The 25,641-nt window shown below is 27.4% G+C and overlaps 2 protein-coding genes across 2 annotated transcripts; both read right to left on the bottom strand.

Moving 5' to 3' along the window:
* Positions 1-1,389: 1,389 nt before the first annotated feature.
* Positions 1,390-2,897, bottom strand: LOC145742485 (atlastin-2-like). Its single transcript, XM_082560260.1, has 5 exons — positions 2,661-2,897; positions 2,163-2,270; positions 1,821-1,976; positions 1,619-1,687; positions 1,390-1,488 (listed from the first exon to the last, which is right to left on the bottom strand). The coding sequence occupies exons 1-5, from the start codon at positions 2,895-2,897 to the stop codon at positions 1,390-1,392; spliced, it is 669 nt and encodes a 222-aa protein (XP_082416386.1).
* Positions 2,898-4,614: 1,717 nt separating this feature from the next.
* LOC145742898 (diacylglycerol kinase beta-like) lies at positions 4,615-23,327 on the bottom strand. The gene is made up of 24 exons (XM_082560739.1): positions 23,164-23,327; positions 21,932-22,008; positions 20,051-20,174; positions 19,366-19,422; positions 18,631-18,696; positions 18,274-18,354; positions 17,766-17,918; positions 17,519-17,568; positions 16,912-16,986; positions 16,579-16,698; positions 12,795-12,912; positions 10,608-10,696; positions 10,283-10,399; positions 9,755-9,853; positions 9,130-9,175; positions 8,881-9,007; positions 8,255-8,415; positions 8,095-8,184; positions 7,649-7,812; positions 7,219-7,374; positions 6,119-6,290; positions 5,805-5,922; positions 5,519-5,579; positions 4,615-5,192 (listed from the first exon to the last, which is right to left on the bottom strand). Exons 1-24 carry the CDS (start codon positions 23,237-23,239, stop codon positions 5,082-5,084), a joined length of 2,508 nt encoding a protein of 835 aa, XP_082416865.1. The 5' UTR covers positions 23,240-23,327; the 3' UTR covers positions 4,615-5,081.
* Positions 23,328-25,641: the final 2,314 nt, after the last annotated feature.

Genomic DNA, 25,641 nt, shown 5'->3' with positions numbered 1-25,641 from the left:
TTAGTGTATTCCACCAACACAGTTTTAATATTAAACCGACAGACAGAGAAGTGCATTTAATGACTGTTGCACTTACCAAATGCTCCTGTAAAATAATGTCGAACTAAGTTATTAGCTGCAAATAACCAAAATATTTCTCGATTATAAAAGTTTGCTGTTTAATTAACTTCTTGCATATCAAAATATGCATATCACAAAATGTCAGCAGTTTGATAAAGTTACTTAGAATGTGCCCTTTTTCTTTTAACTTTTTCATTGTGAGTTTCAACAGTTATCTGTCATCCTAATCTATGACTAAATATTTACAGTCACTAGTAAACTATGTACATTGCATGTTTTTTTTCATTGGCAAACTTTATTTATGCTCTTTTGACAGGCAGGCAAACGAGCAAGCTGCTCATGAGTCTTCTTGTCAGGCAGTAAATCCATTATGATTATCTTTAAAAACTTGTCTTAATCGAAATTAAAAGCATTAATTAACATACAATTCTTTAAAAAGAATGCAAAAACTGATTTAAACTTGCTGTTTTAGCTTTAGCGAGGCTTAAGAGCGACCTTTTCATCATAAATATAATGTGAGAATATACCCGATCGAACGATTAGTATTTCTATTTTTTTAACTTGAAAATATTATTTAAGGCATTAAAACTTCCTTAAACAATAATGCAATACCCAGTTTACACCTATTTTATTTTTGTTTAATAGTTAAACAAAAACGATAAAATTTGTTAATATACAACGTTTGAAATAGCCAAAATATTTGGCAACTCTATGGTCTTAGCCCCACATTTCGATCAAAGTTCTCAACTTTTTTACAAATTGCGGAATTCTGACAGCAAAAACGGCGTTATGATATTTTGTATTTGGCAGCCCGTGGGGCTAATTTTGGTTTAGCCCCCACATGTTTACGCTACGTTTTTCGAAAATTTTTGTATTTCGGCCACGAAATAGCGCTATTTTTTAATATTTTAAATAATTTTAGCGAAAAACAGTGCAAAAAAATAAATATTCTTTAAAAAAATAAATATTTATTAAAAAAAATATATATAAATTAAAACATAAAACCATTAAAAAAAGTTGGTGGTTTTAGCCCCATTAGCCCATACACGAGCCGCCAATGGCGACGAGTAAACGCAAATCGCCATGTAAAAAACATTAGCATTTTGGAGCGCCGATAGCAATAAGTTTTTTAAATTTTAATTACCGAATAAAATTATTGTTTAGTTACTTTTGCATTAAGCTATTTTATTATACCTTTTGTTGTAAGAGGATCTGAATTTTCACCTCGAATTGCAACCTTTGGACCGGGCGGGGGCAGTAAAAAACACGCCATTTTTTCAAAATGTTTGGTAATATCAGTCAAACTAGAAAATAACGTCTCCGCTTGCTTTATAATGTTTTCATTCTTTTCTTTAAAATAAATTTCCCTCCTTTTAATCCACACTCATAATCTGGATCAGACCAATCTCGAATTAAATAGTAAAATTTCTAAAACAGGAATATGTAAATTAACTGTTGTAATTTTTTTTAAATTGCTATTTTATTTTGTTTGATCTAGAATCAAAACAACTTATATTATTTGTGCTAAATTTTATAACAATTTACTGTTAAAAATTACCTGAAATGTTTTAATTGAAATGTTACTTTGTGCTGCTTCAGATAAATAGGTCCCATAATTAACAAACAGCTATACCAATATATTAAGTAATAAGTATATATGCAGTTACAGTAACTTTTTAAACTATAAGATTATAGTGAATAAAATTTAAGCGTAAAATATGTTTAAAGTTTACTAAAGTTAAAATAAATAAAATTTTTACTTCAAGATAGTCTAAATCTTCTGTTTTTATTAGACCTTGTATGTTATAAAGTTGAACAGAAGAAATTAGCATGCTTAAAGCAAATATCACTGAAGTTGATTTTGCATTTAAACTAGGATCATTTGTTCCTTGAGTATCCATTATAAACACATTGACCTTAAAAGGTTTGTAAACAATACGTTTTAACAAAATAATTTAAAACAGTATACTTTAACACAAAATAGCCTTTTTAGTATTTAGATAAGCAACAATTTTTAATCTTTATAATTATATTGTATTTTTAATGTAGATTTAAACAACCAATATTTATGGTTCAATACACTAGTAATTTGTTTTGCCAACCTTTCCGTTTGGTGTAGAAACAGGAAATGGTTTGTCCCAAATCCATATACCTTCTGTATCAGACTTGTTTCCACCTCTCCAGTGAAATCCATTTAAGAAATTGTCTTCCTGGTAAACAATAGAAATCGAGTCAATTAATATATTTATTTAATAGGTAAAATAATGTTTAAGTAATTTTATACGCTTCAAGTTTTATATAAAATTGTTAAATTAGTATGCTTACCAAAAAATAGACAAGTATGATTACATAACACGAAATTTAATAAACGTTCGAGTGCCATATTCAATTTGCAAACACGTTTCTACCCGATTAGTCATTATAGTCATTATAAACTAAGTACTAAGCGACACGAATTAAGGATTAAATATTAACATTTAAATTAGATCGTCATTTTTTAAGATAAAAAAAATTAAAAACACTTATGCTAAACAAAAAGGCTAAACAAATAAAATAAAAAAGACCTTTTATATATTCAATAAAAATATATTACGCCATACCTCTGTTCCTGAAAGCCTGTTAATAAAACGGTTTAGTAAAAATGATTTTCCACTTCGAAAAACTCCAGCCAATGAATAAATAGCAAGCGGTTCATCTTTAACAGGTGGTTGACTAAAAATTTCTTCAAGAGCTTTAGAATCAAGCTTTAAAGTGGTTCCATCTGGTTTAATGATTTGTACTGGCTTTCCGGTGTTTAAATTTTGATTTTGCATTTGTTGGTCATCTAGCGATATCATAACTTCTTTGTTGTTGGTTTTGAAATAAAAACAAACTTAAACAAATCAGAATAGACTTTTGCAAAAACAAAACTCGACCTGACGTAAAAATTATTTTTAACGTGTCCTGCTGGCTTAAAAATATTATAATGCTTGTTTCTGAACGCTGTTCTAGTGTTTAAAGGCTTATTAAGAGATTGCATTTACTTAAATCATGTAAATCACTAAGGGCAACACAATAACAGAATCAGGCGTTGTTATAATACAATCACTTTGAGCTTACATATTAACTATTTCACCCGAGAGACCGTATTTTTATTCTCTCTTCAAGAAAAAAAGATGGCAGGTCGTGATTGGTTTTCTAGAAAACGAATATTTTAATTAAATTGTGAATGCAGTTAAAATGTTTTTTTTGGAAGTTGCTGTTGCCTGTTGTGTTATTTTCTATATAGCAATACTTTGCATAAAGCCTCCAAATTTATGTCGCAATTTATCTCGTTCTTCTAGTGACCATTATAAGCTGACATTTAACAAATGTGTTACCAAATAATAAAAAGAAAATAACAAAAGTGGGTGTAATAAAAAATATTTGTATTCATTTAAAATTTTAAATAAGATTTTAACAAAATTATTAATATAAAGTTGCTCATTAAATGTTATAACATTGACTAAACAAGCATTAAGCTGTTACCATAACTTTTAATTACATACAAGAGTCTGGCAAAACATGGCATTGTTCCAAAGGTTGACTGGAATATATTTGTTTAAAGGGCGTTCAAAATCAAAGCTGTCAACCTAACGTTTTTTTTTGCTTAACCACAAGTTTACAGCACTGCCGCCGCAATAAAGATTACATTGTTGGTTTAAATTTTAACTTATTACTACATTAACAATTACTTAAATGAAATTTTAAAAAAAATACTTATTTTTTTAACTTTTTTACTATGTAATGATGGCGCTGTGATTTTGTTATAAAAAAAAATATTTACGTAAATTTTAATTTTCTAATAAAATTTTATATATTTACCCTTTTGATCATTTGATAGATTGTTAACAAATAAAAAAGTGTTGCAGTATTTTTTAAAAAGTGTTTTTATTTTACTTTGTTAAAATTTTAGTGCTAAATGACCCATTTTTGGGGGTGTTTACACTTAATTATTATATTGGTCAAAATTTAAATTTAAAACATCGCCGATTCAATTATTTACAGTAAAAAAAATCACTGTACATTTTTTTTAAACTTAAACTTTAATAGTTAACGTCAGTTTATTTGCAAGTTCAACTTGGAAACTTCTATTACTTGGACTCGAACCCCGGCTTAGTGTTCAACAATCTAACCCCTCATGTTTTGAGCTATCGATTATGACGAATAACAGGGGCTATACGTCAGACAAAACAAAATGCGATAAAAATATCTAGATAAACAAAATTTAAATTTTAACTTAATTTTTTTTTTTGATATTAGAAAAAACATTAAACCTATATTTAAAAGTTTTAAATCATTTTTTGACGTACATTTTTAATGACATACATTTTTAAAATCAAAATTAAATTTTAAATAAAAAAAACTTATAACTTTTTTTAGTTTAAAGGCCAATAAATTTGGCATACTACGGTATTGACTGATCTCTATATTATATAGATTACATATATTTTCTCAAGGAAAATATAGCAAAAACACTTAATATTAGTTTCTCATGAAATGTTGTATATTATCATCAGATAAAAAGTTTACACAAAATGAAAAAAAATAAAGATTAAAAAAACAAATTAAAATAATAAAAGGATGATAACTATGCAAGAAAAAGAACTGTTAAAAATAAAGCAATCTAAAATCATTAAAAAAAAAGCAATAAACTGTTTTTATTATTAGGTTTCTTAAATGATATACTCCATGTTAACAAAGCTTTTTTACAAAAATGTAGCGAAATTTAAAATTAACTAACAATTTAATAAAAAAATCATGTAACTTCTACAGAATGATATTTTTTAATCATTTAAGTTAAAATAAGTGCAGTAAACGGATACGTAGCCCTTTAACCTATTTAAATAATTAATTAAATTTTTTTTAGTAACCTGTAAAAATATTGAGTTTAAATTTGACGTAAGAGCTTTGTCAAAAAAACAAAACGGAATGTTAAAAAATAAATACAAAATAAAATTAAAGTTTTTTTTCAACGTTTTAAATTTAATTTTGTGCAAAATTTACATGTCTTCGACCTCGTGATTGTTTTTTCTAAAACAAGAAAAAAAAGAATTGTTGCCGCTAGATGGCGCCATCATCATGGGAACTTGATTTTTATGCGAAATTCGAATCTAAACAAAAAGGTTTACATCAAAAATACTATTACTTGAAAAAACAACAAAAAATACAGTTTTTAAAAAAAACATTACACTTAAAAAATTCATTGAATCGTAAATGGAAAAAAAGGCAATTTAAAATAGTTAAAAAATGAAGTTGTAACACTATTTTTTGAATTATTTTAATTGTTCGTTGTAAAACACGAGATTACAACATAGGTTTTTTTTTATCTGGCGATTTAAGAAAAAATATTTTTGTTGTGAATAATTCATTATACTTAACCAACAACAAATAAGAAAAAAACAATTTCGAGTTTAACAAAACAAAAATCTCAACTTACTGTAGATGGAGCTTGCATCCACGGTTCACCATCAACCTGCATTGGAAAAACTCTTTCGGTTCTAAAAAAAAAATAAAATTTAAAATAAAAAACAAATGCTTTACTTTTAATAACGCTGGGCGAAGACAGTTGCTTTGATTAAGACACGTTATTCAAGTTTAAAAGTTGGTGAAAATATATTACAAATAGTAATACTTTATTATTTTAACAATAAATTCGGCAAAATAAAACAAAAAATATTATGTTTTGAGAAAAACACTAACTAAACTATGTGAAGAGTGCTTACATGATTTGAATGTCGCTCCCTTGCGCCAACCGGCGACCAGCTTTTAATCCAGCCATGATTTGTCCGACTTCCATAGCTCCTTCTAACCCAACTATTTCTAACTTGTTGTCACCCATTTCTAAAGGTTTTTAACAATATTAACTTTACAAAACTTAAGTTTACTAAAAAATAAACTTGAAACGAAATTTACATTTACATTCGTTCAATATATAACTATAATAATTTTAAATATTTTACTTTTATAAAATGTTTATACTTGAAAAACTAAAAACTATTATCTAAAATTCTTATGCAAAAATAAATCAACAATTTACCTTGCACTGCAAATCGAAGATTCTGAGGGTTATTTGGGTCGGTAGGGGTTTTTCCCTTTCCCTTTTTGGTTGGACCCCAAAGATTAGTGCCCCCATACACACTTGGAATGTTCAAGATGGCAATCCCCTGGTAATTGTTGCGAGTTATTTTATCCAACTTTACACCGTCAACCTAAATTTCGATTAAATCCATTTTAAATTCCTACTGATAACGACTGACACCAATGAAATAACAACCACGTGGCCTATTGCGCGGTTTATTGCACAAAATTAAAAAAAACGTGTAAGTGGTGGTTCTCTCAAATTGCAGACGACAACTTGCACATAGTTTTTTTAGTAACGATTGTGGTTGTTTTACTAATAAGTTAATCTTGTTATCTGTTTTAGTTTATTTATGGTATGTAAATGGTAAGTGTGACAGTTTTCGTGCGTTGACGTCATAAACATGATAGTCGCAGTATAAAAATATTTACGTAAACATAATAATATTGTCAAAATCGTATTTCAAAAAAAGCAACAAATTTACGTTCAATATTAAAAAAAGTGAGATTATTATATTACCAACAGTTTAAATATATTCTGTTTTACAAAAATTGGTTCACGTTAACTGTCCGTACCCAGACAAAACTGATAAACACTACGTACCCCCCAAATTTACTCGTAGCTTGTACGTAGCTCTCCTACGCAACGCCTTTTTAAGGTACTTTACTGGCTAATTAACAACAAACTTAGATAGGGTTGGGGTAAGTGTATATATATTTAAAGACTAAGATGATGTCTGCAAAACAACCGTCGGTGTTCAGTAAAGTCGCAAACTTAAAACAATAGGTCTTGTCTGACGACTATTGTTTATCAACAAGCGTACTGCCTAATTTGGGACATAATCGAACTTATAACTGTTTAATTAAACTATATTACGGTTTAATTAAATTTTATTACACTAAAATGTAGTAATTTATAGCTAATGTTTATTATTTATTGTTTATTATTTATTCGCATAGGCTACATTGCGAGGGAGCTATCTCGTAAATATTACGTAACTCCTAAATATTACGTAACTCCTAAAAAAAAATTTAATAAATTTTATGTTTTATACTTACAATCACTTCGATATGATCATGCAGTTTCTTGCACGAAGCAGCCAAGGTCTCTGTCGTACCAAAAGCGGAATACCATAACTTGTTTCGCATTCTCGAGTTAAATTTTTCCGGATGTTTTTCCCGCATGACGTGAAACTTTCGGCATATAGAAGCATCCTAAAAAATCGTTTTTGGTTTTAAATGATTGAAAAAAATTTTAAGATCTGTTTTAGTATTTATAATTAAAAATTAAAAAAAAAAAGTTTATGGCTTTAACTACTAAAAAGCAGTTGCAATAAATTAGTTAAAAAAATAAACTACAAAAAATAGTCGCAATTTCAAAAATACTAAAAATGATTGCTACTCTTTTTTAGTATTTTTAAAATTTGAAAAACTCACATTTACAATAATCCTAAATATAAAAATACGTCGAATTTAAACAAAACCTTACCACGCCGATTGAAAAATAGTTGTTCATAATCGACAACGGTACGGGATCTCCCTTCTCGGTATTCCCCTCATGGGGTTTCACCTTTAAGTGCCACCGGTCCATTAATGTGGCTTGACTGATTTCAAGTTGTTGTAGAATTTTGAGCATGCTGGCACCTTCATACCCTGAAAAACGTTAATAAACAAATTCTTGATAAATAAACCTGTTTGTATATTTTCGTTTTAAAACGTGATGTGTTGTGGGCTGTGGCTAATAGTAAAAGACAAATCCACGGACGAATCATGTAATATTGGTGTGACTAAAAGCCAATTTAAGCGCAAAACCAACTTAGCCAAACTACCTATTTATTTTACCGAAAGGGGTAACAAAAAAATTAAATAATTGCAGAAAAATATATGTACCGACTTCTATTTTATAATATAAAATATTAATAAAACAAATATTACCTCCGCCCCATTTCATACATCTGGCTAAATCATTCCCAGTCCCAAGTGGCAAGATAGCAACCGGTGGTCGTTTCTTTAACTGACTTTTATCTAAAAAATAAAATAAGTTGAATTCTGTCTAACTTTTCAAAAATATATTAGAAAAGTGCTTGATATTTACCTATACTATCCAAAACCCAACCAACTGTACCATCACCACCACAACATAGAATTCGAAACTCGTCGACATCATGGAAAAAGTTGAGGCCAGGCATCGGACCCCCTTTACTTAAGTCGTACACTTGCCTCGGATTTAAAAGACCTTGCATTTTTCTCATTAACCTAAAAATACATTTTCTAGTTTTAAATTAATGTTATGCTTTTGATTTTGCATATTTTTATATGTACTAATGTGTTGGGTTATCTTATTACAACAGCTATAAAGTGTGTTGCTTTGTTAATTTTAGAAAAAAATTATAAATGTTTTGCATATTTAAAACTAAGTATAATCTATTTTAAAGCAGATAAGTTAACATGACGTAAAAACCCGAAGGCAATTGATAAAATTTAAATACTTTTAGAACATAAAAATAGATATTTTACAAAACAATTAAAACAGTAAATTCCGCTTGATTATATAAGAACTTCCAGTATATTAAAAAACACAATACATAAAATAAATTTTAAATGAAATATTTGCAAATTAATACAAATTTGTTGTAATACAAATTTGTTTTTGTTGTAATACAAATTTGTTTTTTGTTCTTTTACTTTTTTTGAAACGTTTATTAACGAAATCGAACTTACTTTACGCCTTGTTTGCCCCCACTTTTGGGGTTAATAAACACCAGAAGGGGTTTAGTGCCCGGGGTTGGGGTAATTTGAAGACCTTGTCCGTCCCAAGTCATTGAGTTCATCCGTTTAATCATTTTATCTAAAAATGTGTGAAAAAAAACTTTCAATAAAAAATAATTACTTTTTACTAATTACTTTATATTAAAGTACTTTAAAATTTACAAAAATAAATTAATAAAAAAAAATATTTTTTTTTCTTACGCTCCACTGAATCGCTTGAACTGTTTTCCCTTGACCTTTGTTCTTGCTAAAAAAATATATTTTTTTAAATTTTTTTCATCAAATTTTCTAAATATTTTTGTCGAGTATATATTTACAAAAATAAAATATTTTAAATGATAAGTGTTTTTAGTAAATCTCTACAATTTAAAAAAAACATATTTGAGTTATTAAAATAACAAATAAGTATTTATTTTTGTCTTATAAAAACATATTTTATTAAAAAATCGAAAATTTTACAACAAATCATTTTCTTAATCAATTATTAAATTAAAATTACTTTTTAAGCAAAAAAAGAAAATATAATCTTATTTAAAAGTTTATAAACACGTTTGTTATGCGTTACGGACCCATTTATACGTAGGCATTTCCCATACGTTTAAGAGAATTGTTATTAATTACCTTGTATGACAGCAAAAAAACAATTGAACATTCTTAAATGAAATTAATATATAAACTTTATTATTATATAATAACAAAAAAACTACAAAATCGAAAAAACGTTAATTATTTTATTAAAAAAATTTTAGGCTGTGTTCCGTAACTATTTATATTACGTTACTGTTTTACAAAAAAATTCAGTTTTTATAACAAAAATCCAACTTACCAATAAACCTGGGCAAATACAGTTAGGGGGTAAAGTGTGATATCTCATTTTCCCTAAATCACATTCAGCCGAGATATGAGAGGCACACTTATTGTGGTACTAAACAAAGATAAAATAAAATGTTACTAAATATTGTCCAAATATAAGTTGTTTTTCAATTAAACCATTTTTAAAGCTTTTTTCATTGATGTAAAAAACTTGATTTCACGGCTTAAACGCCAGGAAACATTTGTTACCCCGATCCATTCTTGAGATACCTTGGGCGGTTTTAAGTATTATAAATTATAAAGTCTTATTATTAACCTGCTGATTGTATTTCGGCCTTACAAAAGTAAAAAAACCTTAAACTATTACTAAAATGTGCTATAACATGGAAGCAGCGGGGATCGAACTCAAAATATTTCCTGTAATCATCAATTTGCGTTAAGTACATTTTACGTATCTAAAAAAGATGCTAAGATCGTACTTAGAAAATAAATAATAAAATGCAATTAATATAAAAACTAAATTTTGAAAATTTATACACACCGTTGCTTGGCACCATCTACAATGCAGACCAGTAAGACCCTGGTAACATTTAATTGGTTTCTTGCACTTGTCACAAGGACCAGCATTGTTGCCTTCTATCCACCAGTGATTAAGAGTCTATTTGTTAAGGTGTAAAAAAAATAAATATTAGGTACAACATAATTTAAAAATGTGGTTTACATAATACAAATAATTAATAAAAATAAATATTTATAAGTTTTGCTTATTTAGGTAAGGTTTTTTTTCTAAGATAACACGAATTAATTTATTAAACAAATGTGAGCAAATTTTCGAAAACATTTTTATCTATTTTGAGTTGTTTTACCTTCGAGTCTTTGGCAGATTTTGTGTAAGTTGGAATACAATTTGCTGGAACTCTGCTCACACAACGTTCATGTGCAGTATATTTACAAACTAAAAACAAGAAGTCATTTAAATTGTATGAGGACAAATAAAACGTAATTTTTTTTTTATTTAATAAGAAAAATATTACAAAAGTAAAATTAAAATTAAATCAAAAAGCTTTAAATACACAACAAAAACTCAGGGCAATTAATATTATAATAGAACTTGGTGGTCAATAAGACTTAAAATAAAAAAATAAAATTTAACAAGTTTGGCGGGGGTTCGACTAAATTAAAACCAAACATTTAAATCTTGAATATATACCAACAACATAATATGAACCCAAATATTACAAAATATTACCACAAGTTTTTTTACAAATTATTGTAGGTATGTCATATTGAAATGATTGATGTAACATTAAACTGCGAGCAGACAAGTTAACTTACCTAATATAACCTACACATAAAACAAGCCCAAAAAATCGACAAACATTTTTGTTGTGGATAAAACTTAAAATAAATTTATTTACGTTTAATGACCCGATTAGTTTTTTGCAAAAGAAAAATGTAAACAAAAAAATGTTATTTATAAAATATCCTAATTTGTAATTATGTTAAATAGTTTAGCATAACTTAAAATAAAACTTAATTAAATGTTCATGATTTGTGGCGACGCAGACCGGAAGGACTTCTGTGGTTTTAGATTTAAATTTTTAAGGTTTAGATTTCGATTAAAAAAATTTATAAAATATTTGAAGTCATTTATCAGTTACAACTACTGTTCATCGACTGCTTTTGATTAATTTGGTTATTATGTTCACGTAAGAAGATTTTACCTTGAGTATTACAAACTATTTTTATTTTATTAAAAAAGTTTTATGTGAAACATACAATTTATTTTTCACTTTATTTTATTTAAAAAAATGAAGTAAAATACCATAACAAATATTAAAACTTGCTTTGTGATCTTGAATGTTTAAAATTTCGTCTGCCGTACCAATTTCAATAATATTTAAAAAAAACATATATAACTTTAAAATGTTTTAAACCGAAACAGTGTTTTTAAAATAAGTTTATGTTATGTGAAACTAACTCATTATTAACTACAACGGAAAATTAAATGAGTCGTCATTATCAAATTCAAAAGTTTTTAAAAATAACCAAAACCACAAACATCCATAAATCTATTTTAGCCTAACAACATAGACTTTATGACGCGATGTATCAAATATTAAAATAATGTTAAATCTATGTTAAATACAATAACCTTAAGAAATTATTTAAAAGTATTCGACCTTTATTACCTACGCAAAAGGATCAATATACACAACATACACTACGTTGTTAACATTAAAAAATCGTTTAATCGTGTTTAATATTTTACGTATTATACTTAAATAATAAACTTAAAGTACGTCAAGTTGTTTAACCCTTGAACTCTATAAATAACCAGATTTAAATATGAGTTCGCACAGACAAAACTTTCAGGATTTTCAATTAAAAATCTCGGCAAAAGCGAAACACGATGCAGCTAAAAATAAAACAGACTTATCCTATAATAACCGGACTAATCACTTTTAACAACATGGAAGTGCCGTGACGTCATAATAACCGGTTGTGACGTCATCCTGACGCGCGTTCTTTCATCTATATGATCTTGGCGTATTAGGCGCAACAAATGGATAAGTTTTGTTTAAAATGTTTTTTTTGTTTAGTTTTGTTTAAAATAATTGCTACTCAAAGAGTAAAATGGTTCAAAATATTAGTAATTTTTAATCTTAAATAGATAGTTGTGCATTAATATTGATGTTTAAAACTGCTATTTCTGTGCAAACCACAAATATCCTATTGAGCATTTCAACGTTAAAAATATTTCAACAATTTTTTATATAGAAAAGTGTAACATACTAAAAAAACAAATAAAACTGGCACAAATATCCTTTTATATAATTAAAAAAAAATTAGGTTTGTGTTATGCCCAGTCATGGTTTTGGGTTACGGGCAAAAATGTTTAGTGTTCAAGCCGCACTAATGCCACCACTAATTGACCTTGCGCCAGGCAATTACAAAAGGCTTTGAACACGTCACAACATCTCAACCCTTTCCATTAAAAAATAAAACCTATCACCAAAAAAAATAATTTAAGAAATAAAACTATTACTTACAAGTACAACTTAATCCTTGCTTCCCTACCCCAACCAACATGGTTAAACAGAAGTTGCAATAAGCTGGAGAGTTAAAATGTTTTAACCTCCATGCGTGTGTTCCATCATCTTTAATATTCTAAACATATTTTATATTAAAATTATAAAAAAAATAATATTTGAAATTAAAAAATTCAAAAAAAATTCATTATAAAACCAAACGCAAAAATATATATTAAATAAGTAACATGATCTAAAACTAATTTTCAAGTAAAAACATTACATCATCGTACGTGACGTCATCATCACTAATGACGTCAGTGTTTTTGGTATCGTTTCCGTGTATTTTCTTATAACTGTATTTCCTTGTTCGGCAACAATTAAAACAAGGCACACATTTTTTGACACTTTTTTCCATTTTAATATAATATATATATATTTTAACAAACCCCTATTAAAAATAAATATTAAAATGAGTATAACTATTTTGTAATCTACATGAGTATTCACCCACATTGACCAAAGCCACTTTTTCCCTAAATACCAAAATTTCGAAAACGACATTTTACCGAAATAAATGTCAACATTTTTTCGAAAACTTAACTCCATTTTCGAAAGAAATGGTTGCAATAAAAGGGGGTTAATTAGAAAATTTCTCACTGACGATAAAAGGCCGTTCTTGTAAATACGATTTTACATAAACTGTCTATTCGGTTAAAGGAATTTCGGTAATATGACAGTAATCCATTCCATAGTTGGATGCTTAAAGGTTATTCAGCGTACAATGTGTATTTTAACATTAGTTTTGTGACGTCACAGATTTTATTAACAAAACCAATCACACCAAAACGCAACATGCTTAAAATAGGCCTTAAACCAACACAGCCGAAACAAGTTGACAAAAGTAAGCTATGACGTCATACCGCACATACAACGTCACGTATTGTAGCTAGCCTATTAATATCTATCAGCTTCATAATAACAATAGGTATTATTGTATGACATTTAAAGAACAATAAGTTTTGCTTTAAATACAAACATATGGCTTAAAATTACACAATCACAGCCCAATATTATGTATAATTAGACCGATGGCTATTTTTGTTTGGCCACCACGTGCTTCTTTGCTTATCTCTTTATATATGCCTACTCATTCTTATACTTTTAAAGGAAATTTAGTTACTCGTTACCTTAAAAAACCTTTTTAACGTCATCATAATGTTAAGCTAACACCTTGTTTTGTTTCATAACCTATGCTTTATCAGTATAACTCATAATATTGCTTTAAAACATCATGGTATAATGTAAATATGAAAGTAGCTCAACCAAAATCTTGAACCTAAAACTACTAATAGTAAACGTTTTAGTACTAAAATACCCCTTAAAGCTATGCCAGTCATTCTAGCATAGAAGTTTGGTATCAACTACGTCTAGATTTCTCTAAAACCAATAATTAATTCAACTTATCGGGTAATTTGTGCCTTTTTTATCGCTACACCTACCTTCTGTACCGAAAGTTTGAAATGTGACGTCAACGTGTTTAGAAATTTTCTCCTTACGTCTAATTAAATAAATGTCTACTATAACTCGTCTATACTAATAGTCTAAAATTAAACAGAATATTAAAAGCTTTATCAAAATATATTGTTATTAAAACCCTTTAAGAACAAAAAATGTAAAAAAATCAATCTTTTTTTTTCTAAACTGTTTTAAATTTAAAAGGCCAACAGCCTTAACAAATCTCATACATTTCCCTTATCTAATTTGGGTTTGATATGCCAATTTAATATGCTATGTTGACTTCTGACATTTTAAGGGCAGATGTCACCTACTACCACATACACATTAGTGTAACATATAACTACAAAATAAAAGTTCCATTTAAATACTGCTGTCCTACTAAAAATTTAAAAAAAGTTAAATTACAATCTAATTTTAACATTTTATAACTGTTTAATCTGTATATTTTCAAATATAGTCACCATCTTTCGCTTTCTTCTGATATACACATTGCCAAAATTATTTTTAACTTTAGCCTACTAGTCTGCTTTCACTTTTTGTAATGTATACTTATTCAGCAGGCTGATCTCTCATTTATTACTGATATGTCTGTGTATATCGTTTTGTGTTATATTACTTAAGATTTTGACTAAATAAATCTTACCATTACTACTTCAACTCCAATAATAGCTGTCTAACCTCTTCACCTATGTTTATTCTTTATTTTATCTTTATAGAACATGTGGGGCCTATTAAAGATATTTTTGCTGTACGGCATATGACGCAGAGAAAATTTACTATTCTTTGCTTTAAATCGAAATCTGACGTAATCATGAATTCCAAAAAAAAGTAAAAGTTATTTTAAAGTTAGTAATATTATGACGAAACTATCATCATGTTATGGCTTCACTGCAAGACAAATTCAAGTATATTAATTTAAAAAAAAAAAATTTTTAAATCTTTTATTTATTTTTTAACCATACCCCACTATAGAATTTATTTTTAATTTAAACGGAAACAAAATAAAAATAGAATTAGGTTATGACGCGTCTTGTTATTCTAATTTGCGTCACATGCATGTTATTTCAAATAAACAACCGGCCACAAAAAATGAAACTGTGCACTAATTTAATTTAAATTATTGTAAAAATAAGATATACCGTTAGTTGAAAATATCTTTATTTAAACAAATCCAACTATTAGAATACTAGTTGTTAATTTTTCTTTTATAAATAACACTTGCTATTTTATATAGGTTAATTCGTCACTAATAATTTTAAAAAATTTACTCATTACTAATTTTAAAATTTACTCATTACTTTTACGGTTCTTCAAAATGGATAAATATATATCCTTTAACCCAATATATAGCCTAAATGAAAAAAATCTAACCCTTACTCGCTAATTACTCTATAAAGTTAAGTCAGGTAAAGTTAAGTCAATATTTTTATTATCCTGATACCTACTACTTATTGTTTTTGTTACTTTTTTCGAATTTTAATATTACTTTTAGGTCTAGAGAACCGTAAAATAAACATGTTTACGTATGTTCATAATTTTAAACACTGTTTAAAAAGTTAAAAAAAATGTATATTTATTTTTAAAATAAGACAATATAATTAGGCATAATACAATACCCACATGACCCTACATATTACGCAAAAAATAAAAAGAAAAAATAGACTATAATTATGACGTACATGTAATGTCTGCTGACGTGTGATATATATCACATGCAACACAGTCTTTTGTTTCTGTTTCCTTATAAATATATTTTTGTTCGTTATTTCAACTCAAATTCTTAAGGAACTTGTGATAAGATTTGAGTAATTTCCTTTAACACAATGTTTTTAGTTGTGAGTAATAAACAATAGACAGTAAGGTAAGAACCAAAATAACGTTTTACTTTTATACAGGAAAACAAGACCTCTGAATACCATACATCAAAATCTGTTTAATAGTCTTATAAGATTATCTTATGCATAAAATAACATCTGCAAATTATTTTTACATACGAAATTGTTTGAAGCCACTAGTTTATATAAATATACATTGTATAACGTATTATTTAACTCTCTTTTTAAAGTAATATAATAAAAAAGTATTACGATCTTTATATCCATTAAAGGCATCTTGAAGTACTGTTTTATCATATTGTTTTTTTTTTAATATATAATAGGTCGGGTTTGTTTGAGTTTTTTTGAAAAATAAAAATTTAAAACAATTATATAAGCTCTCAAAAAATTAAGCACTAAGAAACCATTTAAAAACATTTTAAAATTATTTTTTTTTAATTTTGACTTACCGTCTCAAGCCCGAGCAAAACAAGAAGAGGAATTGTTGTGAGTCCTCCCTGAATCCATTCGTCCAAGGTTACGACTCCGTCTCCATCATAATCAATCTCCTGCAACATCTCTTGAAGGATCTAAAAAATTAAATTCAATATTTAAAAAAAAACCTAATGAAGTTGAAATTAGTTTTAAATAACATTTCACAAACATTAATTAACAGATTTTATGACCCTATTTGTATAATACAAAAACAGCTGCTAGTAAATAACCTGTAATACAAGTATATACACATATTAATATACAAATAAATATAAAGAGGGAAAGTGAGATTAACTTAAAGAATTTACTGGTCTTAATTCTGTAACATCCCATCCGAGATACTCAGCAACATGCATCATTTGTTTAACAATTCGTTCCATCTCCTAAAAACATAAATAATAACATTTTAAAAATTTCCATTGGGGTTTAAAGCGTTTGTTCTGGGTAAGAACTAGTAACCATTACAAATTTAGAAAAAATAGCTGGCTTTGGTGTTAAAAAAATGAAATTAATTTTTTTTTAATTTATGGCCTATAACTTATAAAACTTTATTTTTCTCCTTTTTTTTATTTAGAAAAGTATAATAAGAGAACGCGTTTGAATCTGTAAACATCCATTTTTACCATAACCCTTAAGGGGATAGGTTTTTTATAAAATTTTTATCGGGTAAGGTTGTGCGGTTCGGGACGTGTCTGACCTAACCGTAAACGTCGGGCTCGAGGGCGAATAGTGTGGCGTTGGTGCGTCTCGAACCCAAAACCTTTCGGCCCGTATTCCGACGTCATGACTGGTTCACCACACTAAAGGGCCTCTTTGCCCCTAACACCACAATACTCCCTGTTTATATCTACAATGAATGTACTGACATCTAACGATGACATCTAAAAGTATTAAATAATTAAAAAAACTGCCAACCTTGCTATCCAAACTCCCGTTGTCGTCTGTATCGTACAACTTAAAGACAACTAAAAATAATTGTAATATTATTAAGCTCGAAGTTTGTTGAACTAAATCGAAAATAAAAAGTGATAGTATTTTATATGTCTTATTTAATTACTTAAAATTAAAAAAAGTTAGCGTTTTTAAACAATTAAAACTGAGCGACCTAGAATATATAAATATTTGGTAACAATTCTAATAAAGTAAAACAAATCGTATTTACATTTTAATTTGTCGTCTGGTTTGCCACCTTCTAGCAGGGAGAGATGGCAAACCAAGTCTTTTAGATGAACAACTTCTTTAGGGCCAGGTGGAAGATCGGCAGAAGTTGGAGATCCCCCAGAACGAGACAATGTCATTGCTTTCAGTGGGTTTACTAAAAATGAAATACTCTGAAATAAATTACGGTTTTCGGAAAAAAACTTAAACCCCAACTAAATTAGCAAAAGATATGATTTGAAGAGTTTACTTTGTAACTATACTGCCACCTATCGGTATAATTTCACAAGGATATAATTGTGTTTAAAATTGGTCGTTGTTGTTCAACGTTCGTCTTTTTTTAGTATAGTCTTAAGAATAGATATATAACTAAAACAAATATCGTACTAGTAAACCAGTTGTTTTTATAAATATCGTACTAGTAAACCAGTTGTTTTTATAGCATATTAAAATTTCGATATTAAGTGAAAATAAAATGTACATTATGTTAAAAATAGGTTGAAAATCTATACCTGGTTTTGGAAACGATTTTGTTGGACTATCTGAGTGATTCTCTTTTTTGTTTGGCGTCTCTTCATCTTCCACAACATTTTCTAAAATAAAATTATTAAAATTTTATTTTTACAATTAAAACGTTTTTTTCATTTTCGTTTTTAAACGATTTTTCAAAAGAGTCGTTTAAAATTGAATGCATTTTGAAGTACTATTTATATTTCCACCGCGAGATGGCGCCCAAAAGCTGTAACTTACGTTAAACCCTGTTTATTACATAGCTTAACATGGGCAAGAAAAATACAACAATAAAAATTAAAAAAATGGGTTAGTTTTTTTAAAACTACAATATATTGTGTTGCTGTTTATATATCTACCTGTTCCGTCAGTTGATTCTTCTTTATGATTGGTCATAGTTTTAAGAATTGTTTCAGTGCCAATACCTGAAAAACAATAATCATTAAATGGAATTTCTTTACATTTAATTTGTACATGACAATCATTTTAATTGTATAAAATATAATAAGATTAGTTTTGCAAAAAATTTAAAATAGCAATCCGTATAGAAGGTTTTTATTTATGCCTTAAAATATATTCTACAAACGAGCAACAAATTTAATAAAACAATATTTAAATAACTTAGTTTTTAAACTTTAAAAAAATATGGAGATGACATAAACAAAATGTTTTTCTAAACAAAATAATAAAACGAAATTTTAGTCGATATTAGATAGTTTTTATATATAGAGAAGCTATTTGTGTTAGATCTGACTGTAAATAATACCTGTATTATTTGCAGACAAAGTTAATCCAATAAAGTATTTATTATCATGAAGTTTTACGCTGTAATACTCATGCATGTTAATAAAGCCCGTTTTAATATTAAATAAGTGCAGTGACAATAAAAAAAAAAAAAAAAAAAAATATTTTTTAGTAATATTCTAAATATTAAATTATCTTTTATTGTTTCGAAAACTGTTTTGCAAAAAATGCCCGTTTTTTATTTTTTTTGGTCGATAATAGTAATAATACGTTAACACGTCTAAGTTACAAGTGACAAACATGCACAGCGTGACGTGAATAATGACTCTCGTGCAGGTGTTAAAGTATACCTGCTACAGTCGCACATGCCAGTGCCGTAGGAAAAGCAAGGTCAAGATTTTTCTTTCCTGTTGGAATTTCGTGTTAAAATTAAAATTATTTTGATAAATTTAACGTAATACTTTACGAATAGAATTAATTTGAATAATTTGTCCCGTCCTAAACAAATTAAAATTTTATTTGCAAAAAAATAAAAAAAAACATATATAAAATATATTATCAAATTATTATAAAAAAAATTGCAAGTTTTAAAACTATAAAAAATTGCAAGTTTTAAAACTGTCAGTTTAATATGCAAAAATTTTTTACGTATAGTAAAATAATTTACAAATTTTATACAATTTTTATATTTATACAGTAATTAACACAAGTAAAAATATACAAAAAATGTTTACTATAAGAACAAAAATCTTAGTGTGACAAATGTAGGCAAAAATTGACAACTATTTTGTAATAAGTCACTTGACACAAAAATATTAAAATAATTTTAGACAAAAAACAAAAAAAATAGTATGCACCCATATTACCATTTGACCAAACAGATATTTTCCAAAAAACAAAATTTTAAAAACAACGTTAAACGGAATTTAAGTCAATAAAAAGCCTAAACGATAAACGGTTTTTAGTAATATGACAGTAATCTAACATAATTTACGTCAATTTTTTAGTTCGGTTTGAAAGATCTTTTATTATTACCTGAGCTGTTATTGTTGTTGTTTGGCTTTTGAAAAGATCGGAACATGTGAACACAAAATTCTTCAGGTAACTCGGTCTCCAAATAAGTCTCCATAAAAATCTTAAACCCAGGAAAATCGATTGGCTGTAACAGAAAATCAGTTTACCAATTGAAAAAAATGAACACTGGCAATAGAAGAGAAAAAATAGCAAACACATGTTTTCAATTGTTAACCAAGCTTCGTAAAATCTAAATTTAATGACTTTATGTAAACATATAAATTTTACCCTGCAAAAAAATTAAAGATGGCTTTAAAAATTGAAAACTGATATTTTAAAAAGTAAAACAAAAATTAGTTCACTGGTCCGTGTACAAATTGCGTAATCATGTCTTATTAATTGAAAATCAATCTACAGGCGCGAATAATTACGCCCAACCCAAGCACGTTTTACGGCCTGAGTACTTTATGACAGAGTAAAAGAACAAATATACGTCACGCTGTTATGTAAATACCACAGACAAAGAAGCTAACATTCAAGTTGCTTTATTTAGACGCACAGCGTCGTTTATATACTTCAGTGAGTCGTAAAAATACATCGACATTTGATAACGTTTGTGGTTTCAGTTCACGCAAAACGCCAGAGACACGCAACATTCGCCTATATTTAGCCTTAAAATCTATTTTAAAAAGCGGAGTTAAAGGTTTTCTAATTTTTTAGCAAACAATGGCTGTGTCAATGCAATAAACATTTTGCTAACCGCCATAGTAAAAGAATTTCAATCGTAATAACAAACAACATGCTGTAAAAATTTAAGTAAAAACCAAAACTAAGATAAAAAACATAATTATTTTAAAAACAAGTTCTTGCTGAAATCCTATTGATACCAACAAAATGTAAATCGATTTCCCATAAAAAATAAATAAATAATTTAATAACAATAATTGATGTTGCTTAAATTTTAATAAAGTATCGAAGTCGTTTAGGTAAAACTATATTGGTTTGCATGGAAACAAAGACAATAATTTAAAAAGTTATTTTAGTTAAATAAAATTTAACAACATTAAAATTCAGTATGTATGCTACAATAAAAATGCGAATTAAATGCATGAAACGTTGTGAAAGCCAACAAAACATAGTGACACAACTTTAAACTAACTTGATTAATGTTCATGCAGCTATATATTCAGCTTGCTATCCGCCATTATTACTGAATACTATTTGACATCAAGAACGATATTTTACCGAAGATTAGGCGAATTTTTTTATTCAAAAATTGATAGGCAATTCTTAAAGAAGGTTAGGGTGAAAAAAATTTAAAGAAAGTATGACCAACTGAAGCTTGTTAACATGTTTACGTTTTAAACAAAGCATTTTAGGCCTAATTTTAGAAAATGTTATTTGGTTTTGCAATACTACAAAAGTTTTGCAATACTACACCCCTACCCAACAAACTAACATCGAGTTCAGGTCAAATGAAAAAAAAATCGATATTCAAACCCAAAACATATACTGCACAAGTATTAAAGCTGTTATGATAAGCTAATAGTAAATGATTTGTACAAACTTTCGTTAAACCGTGTTTACATACACATTTCATCAATTATAATTCGTGTAATGAAAAACAAAAAAATGAGATGACTTGCTATGATTACATAATATACTTTGTGGGAATCTTACTAAATTGTCTAGATGGGGATAATTCCGCTAAGTGCGAGATTGCAAGAAAAACAGAAAGTTAAAATTAGGCAAAAGCGGATTTATTATTAATAGACATTAGGCAGTAACATAAATATTTCATTCATAATTTAAAAGGCAGAACATTTGGGACTTAACAAAAGTACCTAAAACTAAACATAATTTTCTATTTGCTTTAAAATCAATTAATTTTGTTAAAGTTACCTCTTCTTTGTCATATTTAGATAATGCCCCTTCGCCTTGAAATTCCTTCATAACGTCGGTTAATTTTTTTGTAGAATCTACAATATAAAAAATATATTAAAAAATATATTAAAAAATTAAACAAAAAAACAGAGATTTTTTATCAATTAAAAAGCGTAGGAACAGAAGTTTTTCGCATAATATTACAAAAATAAAATTTATACCGCAGGAATTGCTTTCGCTAAAAAAAACGATGCAGTGAAAATTTAAAACTTTTTTATGAATTATTTATCTGCAAACGCAAGGGATAATCGTAACGAAATATCTGGCACATGCATATTAATGAGAAAGCATTTATATCTATCTTTCTTTCTTGTAATTTTTTCCTAATTTTCCTGCAATTTCTTTTTTTAAATTTGAATGAGTTCAGTAAATTTTTTGATATTTGATATAACGCTGGTAGTGTATGAATATAAAAACTATTTATATAAGATTCGGTCAAAGGTAAATGTAACTAACTCTTACGTCAAAATATTTGCATGTCAACTTGTAACGCCAGTTAAAATGTTAAAAAAGTGCATACAAAATATATTGTTTTCCAGTTGTCTATTTTTTGCCAATGTAATCAAAAGTTATGCAATCAAAAACGTCACTTAATTGCCATACTTGAAATTTGTTAATCTATTAAAACCACTGTAGACTAAACTATTCCAAAATAATTTTAATAATAAACCAACAGTGGTGCTACATAACAAACAAATAATTGGCACTACGTGGTAAATGTGTTTCGTAATTATTTAACTTCACATTAAACTTTTGGCATTTACATAACGAGAACACGCCCTTTTTAAAACAAATTTGTATTGAAATTTAATATTTAACAAAGTTCTTTTATTGTATACACAGAATCTAAAAACAAGTTGTTAAGAATATAATATAAGAATAATAATATAATACCAACAAAAAATATAAATGTTTTTTTTCTTTTTCTTTTTTTATTAAAATTAAACTGCAGCTTATAAGGAAGACCATCAACTAACTTTAAAAATAACCGAACGAAACCATTGATATTTACATATTATATTAACTTCCATCCTTTAGTGTTAATTAACAAACCTTAAATGTCCAATCATAACTATGTTATTACCAAAATCTTTATCGGTATTTAAGTTGGCAGTTTAAAATATGACCTATTTTTAGTAACTTTCAACTAAAAACTATGAACAAATTAAAAATTTTTAAAAGCTTGTTACATTCGGTGTATTTCTGAAGTCGTTCAAATTCTTCTGGTGTTAAGGTCACAAATTCTCCGTCTGACGTGTCGCCCATGATTGCTATTGGCTAGGTTGTCACGTGGCAGAATTCAACAGGCAAATTCGACTTTAACAAACATTTAAGTTTAAATTGTGAATACTAATAATCTAAAAAAAAATATATTTTTAATTTATTTAAATAATTGAAAATAACCGACGACATGATGTTGTGGTTAGAATACTTGGCTTTACTACACGAGGTGCTTTTTTCAATCCCAACTGCTTTTTTGCTATATCGCCCTTGTGTAAGTCGCTGATCTTTAAGCTGATAAAAGGGTTAATGGCAAAATTTGAACTGTCTAAATCAACTATAGATTGAATCGGAGAAAATTATTTTCTTTAACTCCAAATAAAGCCTCTTTTTTATCATATTAGTTTATTCATTTTTAACAAAAAGCTAAAAAATACTATCTGTTCACTTATAAACCTAATTTATTTCTGTCATAATTAACAAAAAGGGTATTATTAAAATTCTTCAAAAATTTGAACAATATCTGTTGATTGATATGCATTTAACCATAAAATAAAAATATTAAGAGTAAAACATGTTAAAAATCAATAACGGGTCTTTTTAAGTGACGTATGTATTACATTTACAAACCAATTTAAAGTAGCTTCTAGCTTTAAATTCTTGAAATCCGAAAAAAATTACTAAGTTCCCAAACAAATTATAACTACCTGGCCTAAAAACCTTTTAAACTACTCATAAAACCCATGAAATACATTCAGATATTTTGTGCTGTTTTATACATTAAAGAAAAAAAACAAAATGATCATTGTAGTAAACACGTTTACGAAAACTAAGAACATCAATACTGGTTAAAATCGATTTTTACCAAACGCATGTGTTTCAAGTCTACCTTGCTGATAACATTATCTTTGCTACATTAAACAGTCTTGTAAAATAAAAAAATATGTAGTATATATTATAAAAAAAAAAAAATAATTCTTCTTTATCCTATAGGACTGCATTAAATCAAAATAATATTGAAAAACTACATAGCCTCGTCTAGCCCAGTATTACTTAACCTTTGCAAGAGATAAAATGCGGTCTGACGGCCTTTCTACGCGACGTTAAATAGGGTGTATTGACGCAAGTGGTTACTCAATTCATTCAGTACAAAGCCTAACAAAGCACGTTTAATATAACCAGCCTTTTTTAGATTATTAAAAACTAAAGCAGTATTAAAACAATGCTAAAATACTAAATAGACGTTAAACGTATATGTGACGTAACAGTAAGTCATTGTGAGAAACTACACGAATACAGCGTCACTTTAAAGTTTTCAATGGAAAGTTTATCTTTATTTTTGATAAATAACGCGCTTGGCTTTAGTCATCTACTGGACAATTCAAAAATGTTTAAAAATATTTTAGTAAGAAAAAGATTTTACATTTATTTGACGTAATATTTTGTGTACGCAAATACTAAAAATAACAGTCAATTGTCAATTGCAACGCGTTGTCAAAGAAATGCATAATAGTTAACAGCATATTATAACCACTAACTTATTTATTTTACAATAATGCAAACGACACAAACCAAAAAAAATAATAACGAGCGTATTTGCTATTATAATACTTTTTTTTAAAACATATTAGTATAAAATATTCGCTTTAAATTTAAAAAATGTCACAATTACTCGAGAATAATTGATTTATCTTCGAATAAGAAAAAGTGTTCAATGAAGTCTCGCAGAAGAAAATTAATTTAAAATTGATTTTCGATGCTCACGCAACTGATTTATTGAAAATTTCAAATAACTCTCTCCTTTAATATAAAAGAACTAGAATAAATAAGTAAAAAAAATAATCTTATTTATTTTTAGTGTTGTTATTTTATAAGTTTGTCGATATTTTTCAAAGAGACGTTCACATAATGAATATCCTTTGTTAATAATAACATGTAACATATTTGTTTATTTAGATAGGCAAAATATAACCTATTTACAAAAACATGTTAGTTTGCGAAAGGGTTTGCAATTATTTGTCAACAATGTTTAACCAGTTGCATTTTAATTTGCTTTGGATTTTGTGATAACAATTTTTAGCATAATGCCACAAAAAGCGTCACAACCCATTTAACCGATTGTCCGAAAATCCAAAATTTTTTACTCGACCGCACAGTATTGTTTGGGTGCTCTTTGTACGATATCTGCCATAGGATTTTTCAAGACAACGTAATGTATACATTTAATTATAACGCGTTGACTAAACCTAACGTTCAAAATAAGAGTTTCAGTAATACGTAAGAGCAACAAATAACTGAATCACCTGTGCCTTATATTGTGTCATTATGTTAACGCAAAACATATAAGGGACATGTTTATTAAAACAGCACTGCAGCTATAATTAAATGCCAAAAACGTGCCTAATTGAATTTAAAAAAAACAGTGTTTATTAATAACCGGCAAAATA

The sequence above is a fragment of the Corella eumyota genome, chromosome 2 (assembly GCF_963082875.1).
Source record: "Corella eumyota chromosome 2, kaCorEumy4.1, whole genome shotgun sequence".
In the NCBI taxonomy this organism is placed as follows: domain Eukaryota; kingdom Metazoa; phylum Chordata; class Ascidiacea; order Phlebobranchia; family Corellidae; genus Corella; species Corella eumyota.
This window is presented reverse-complemented; position numbering and strand designations above follow the sequence as displayed.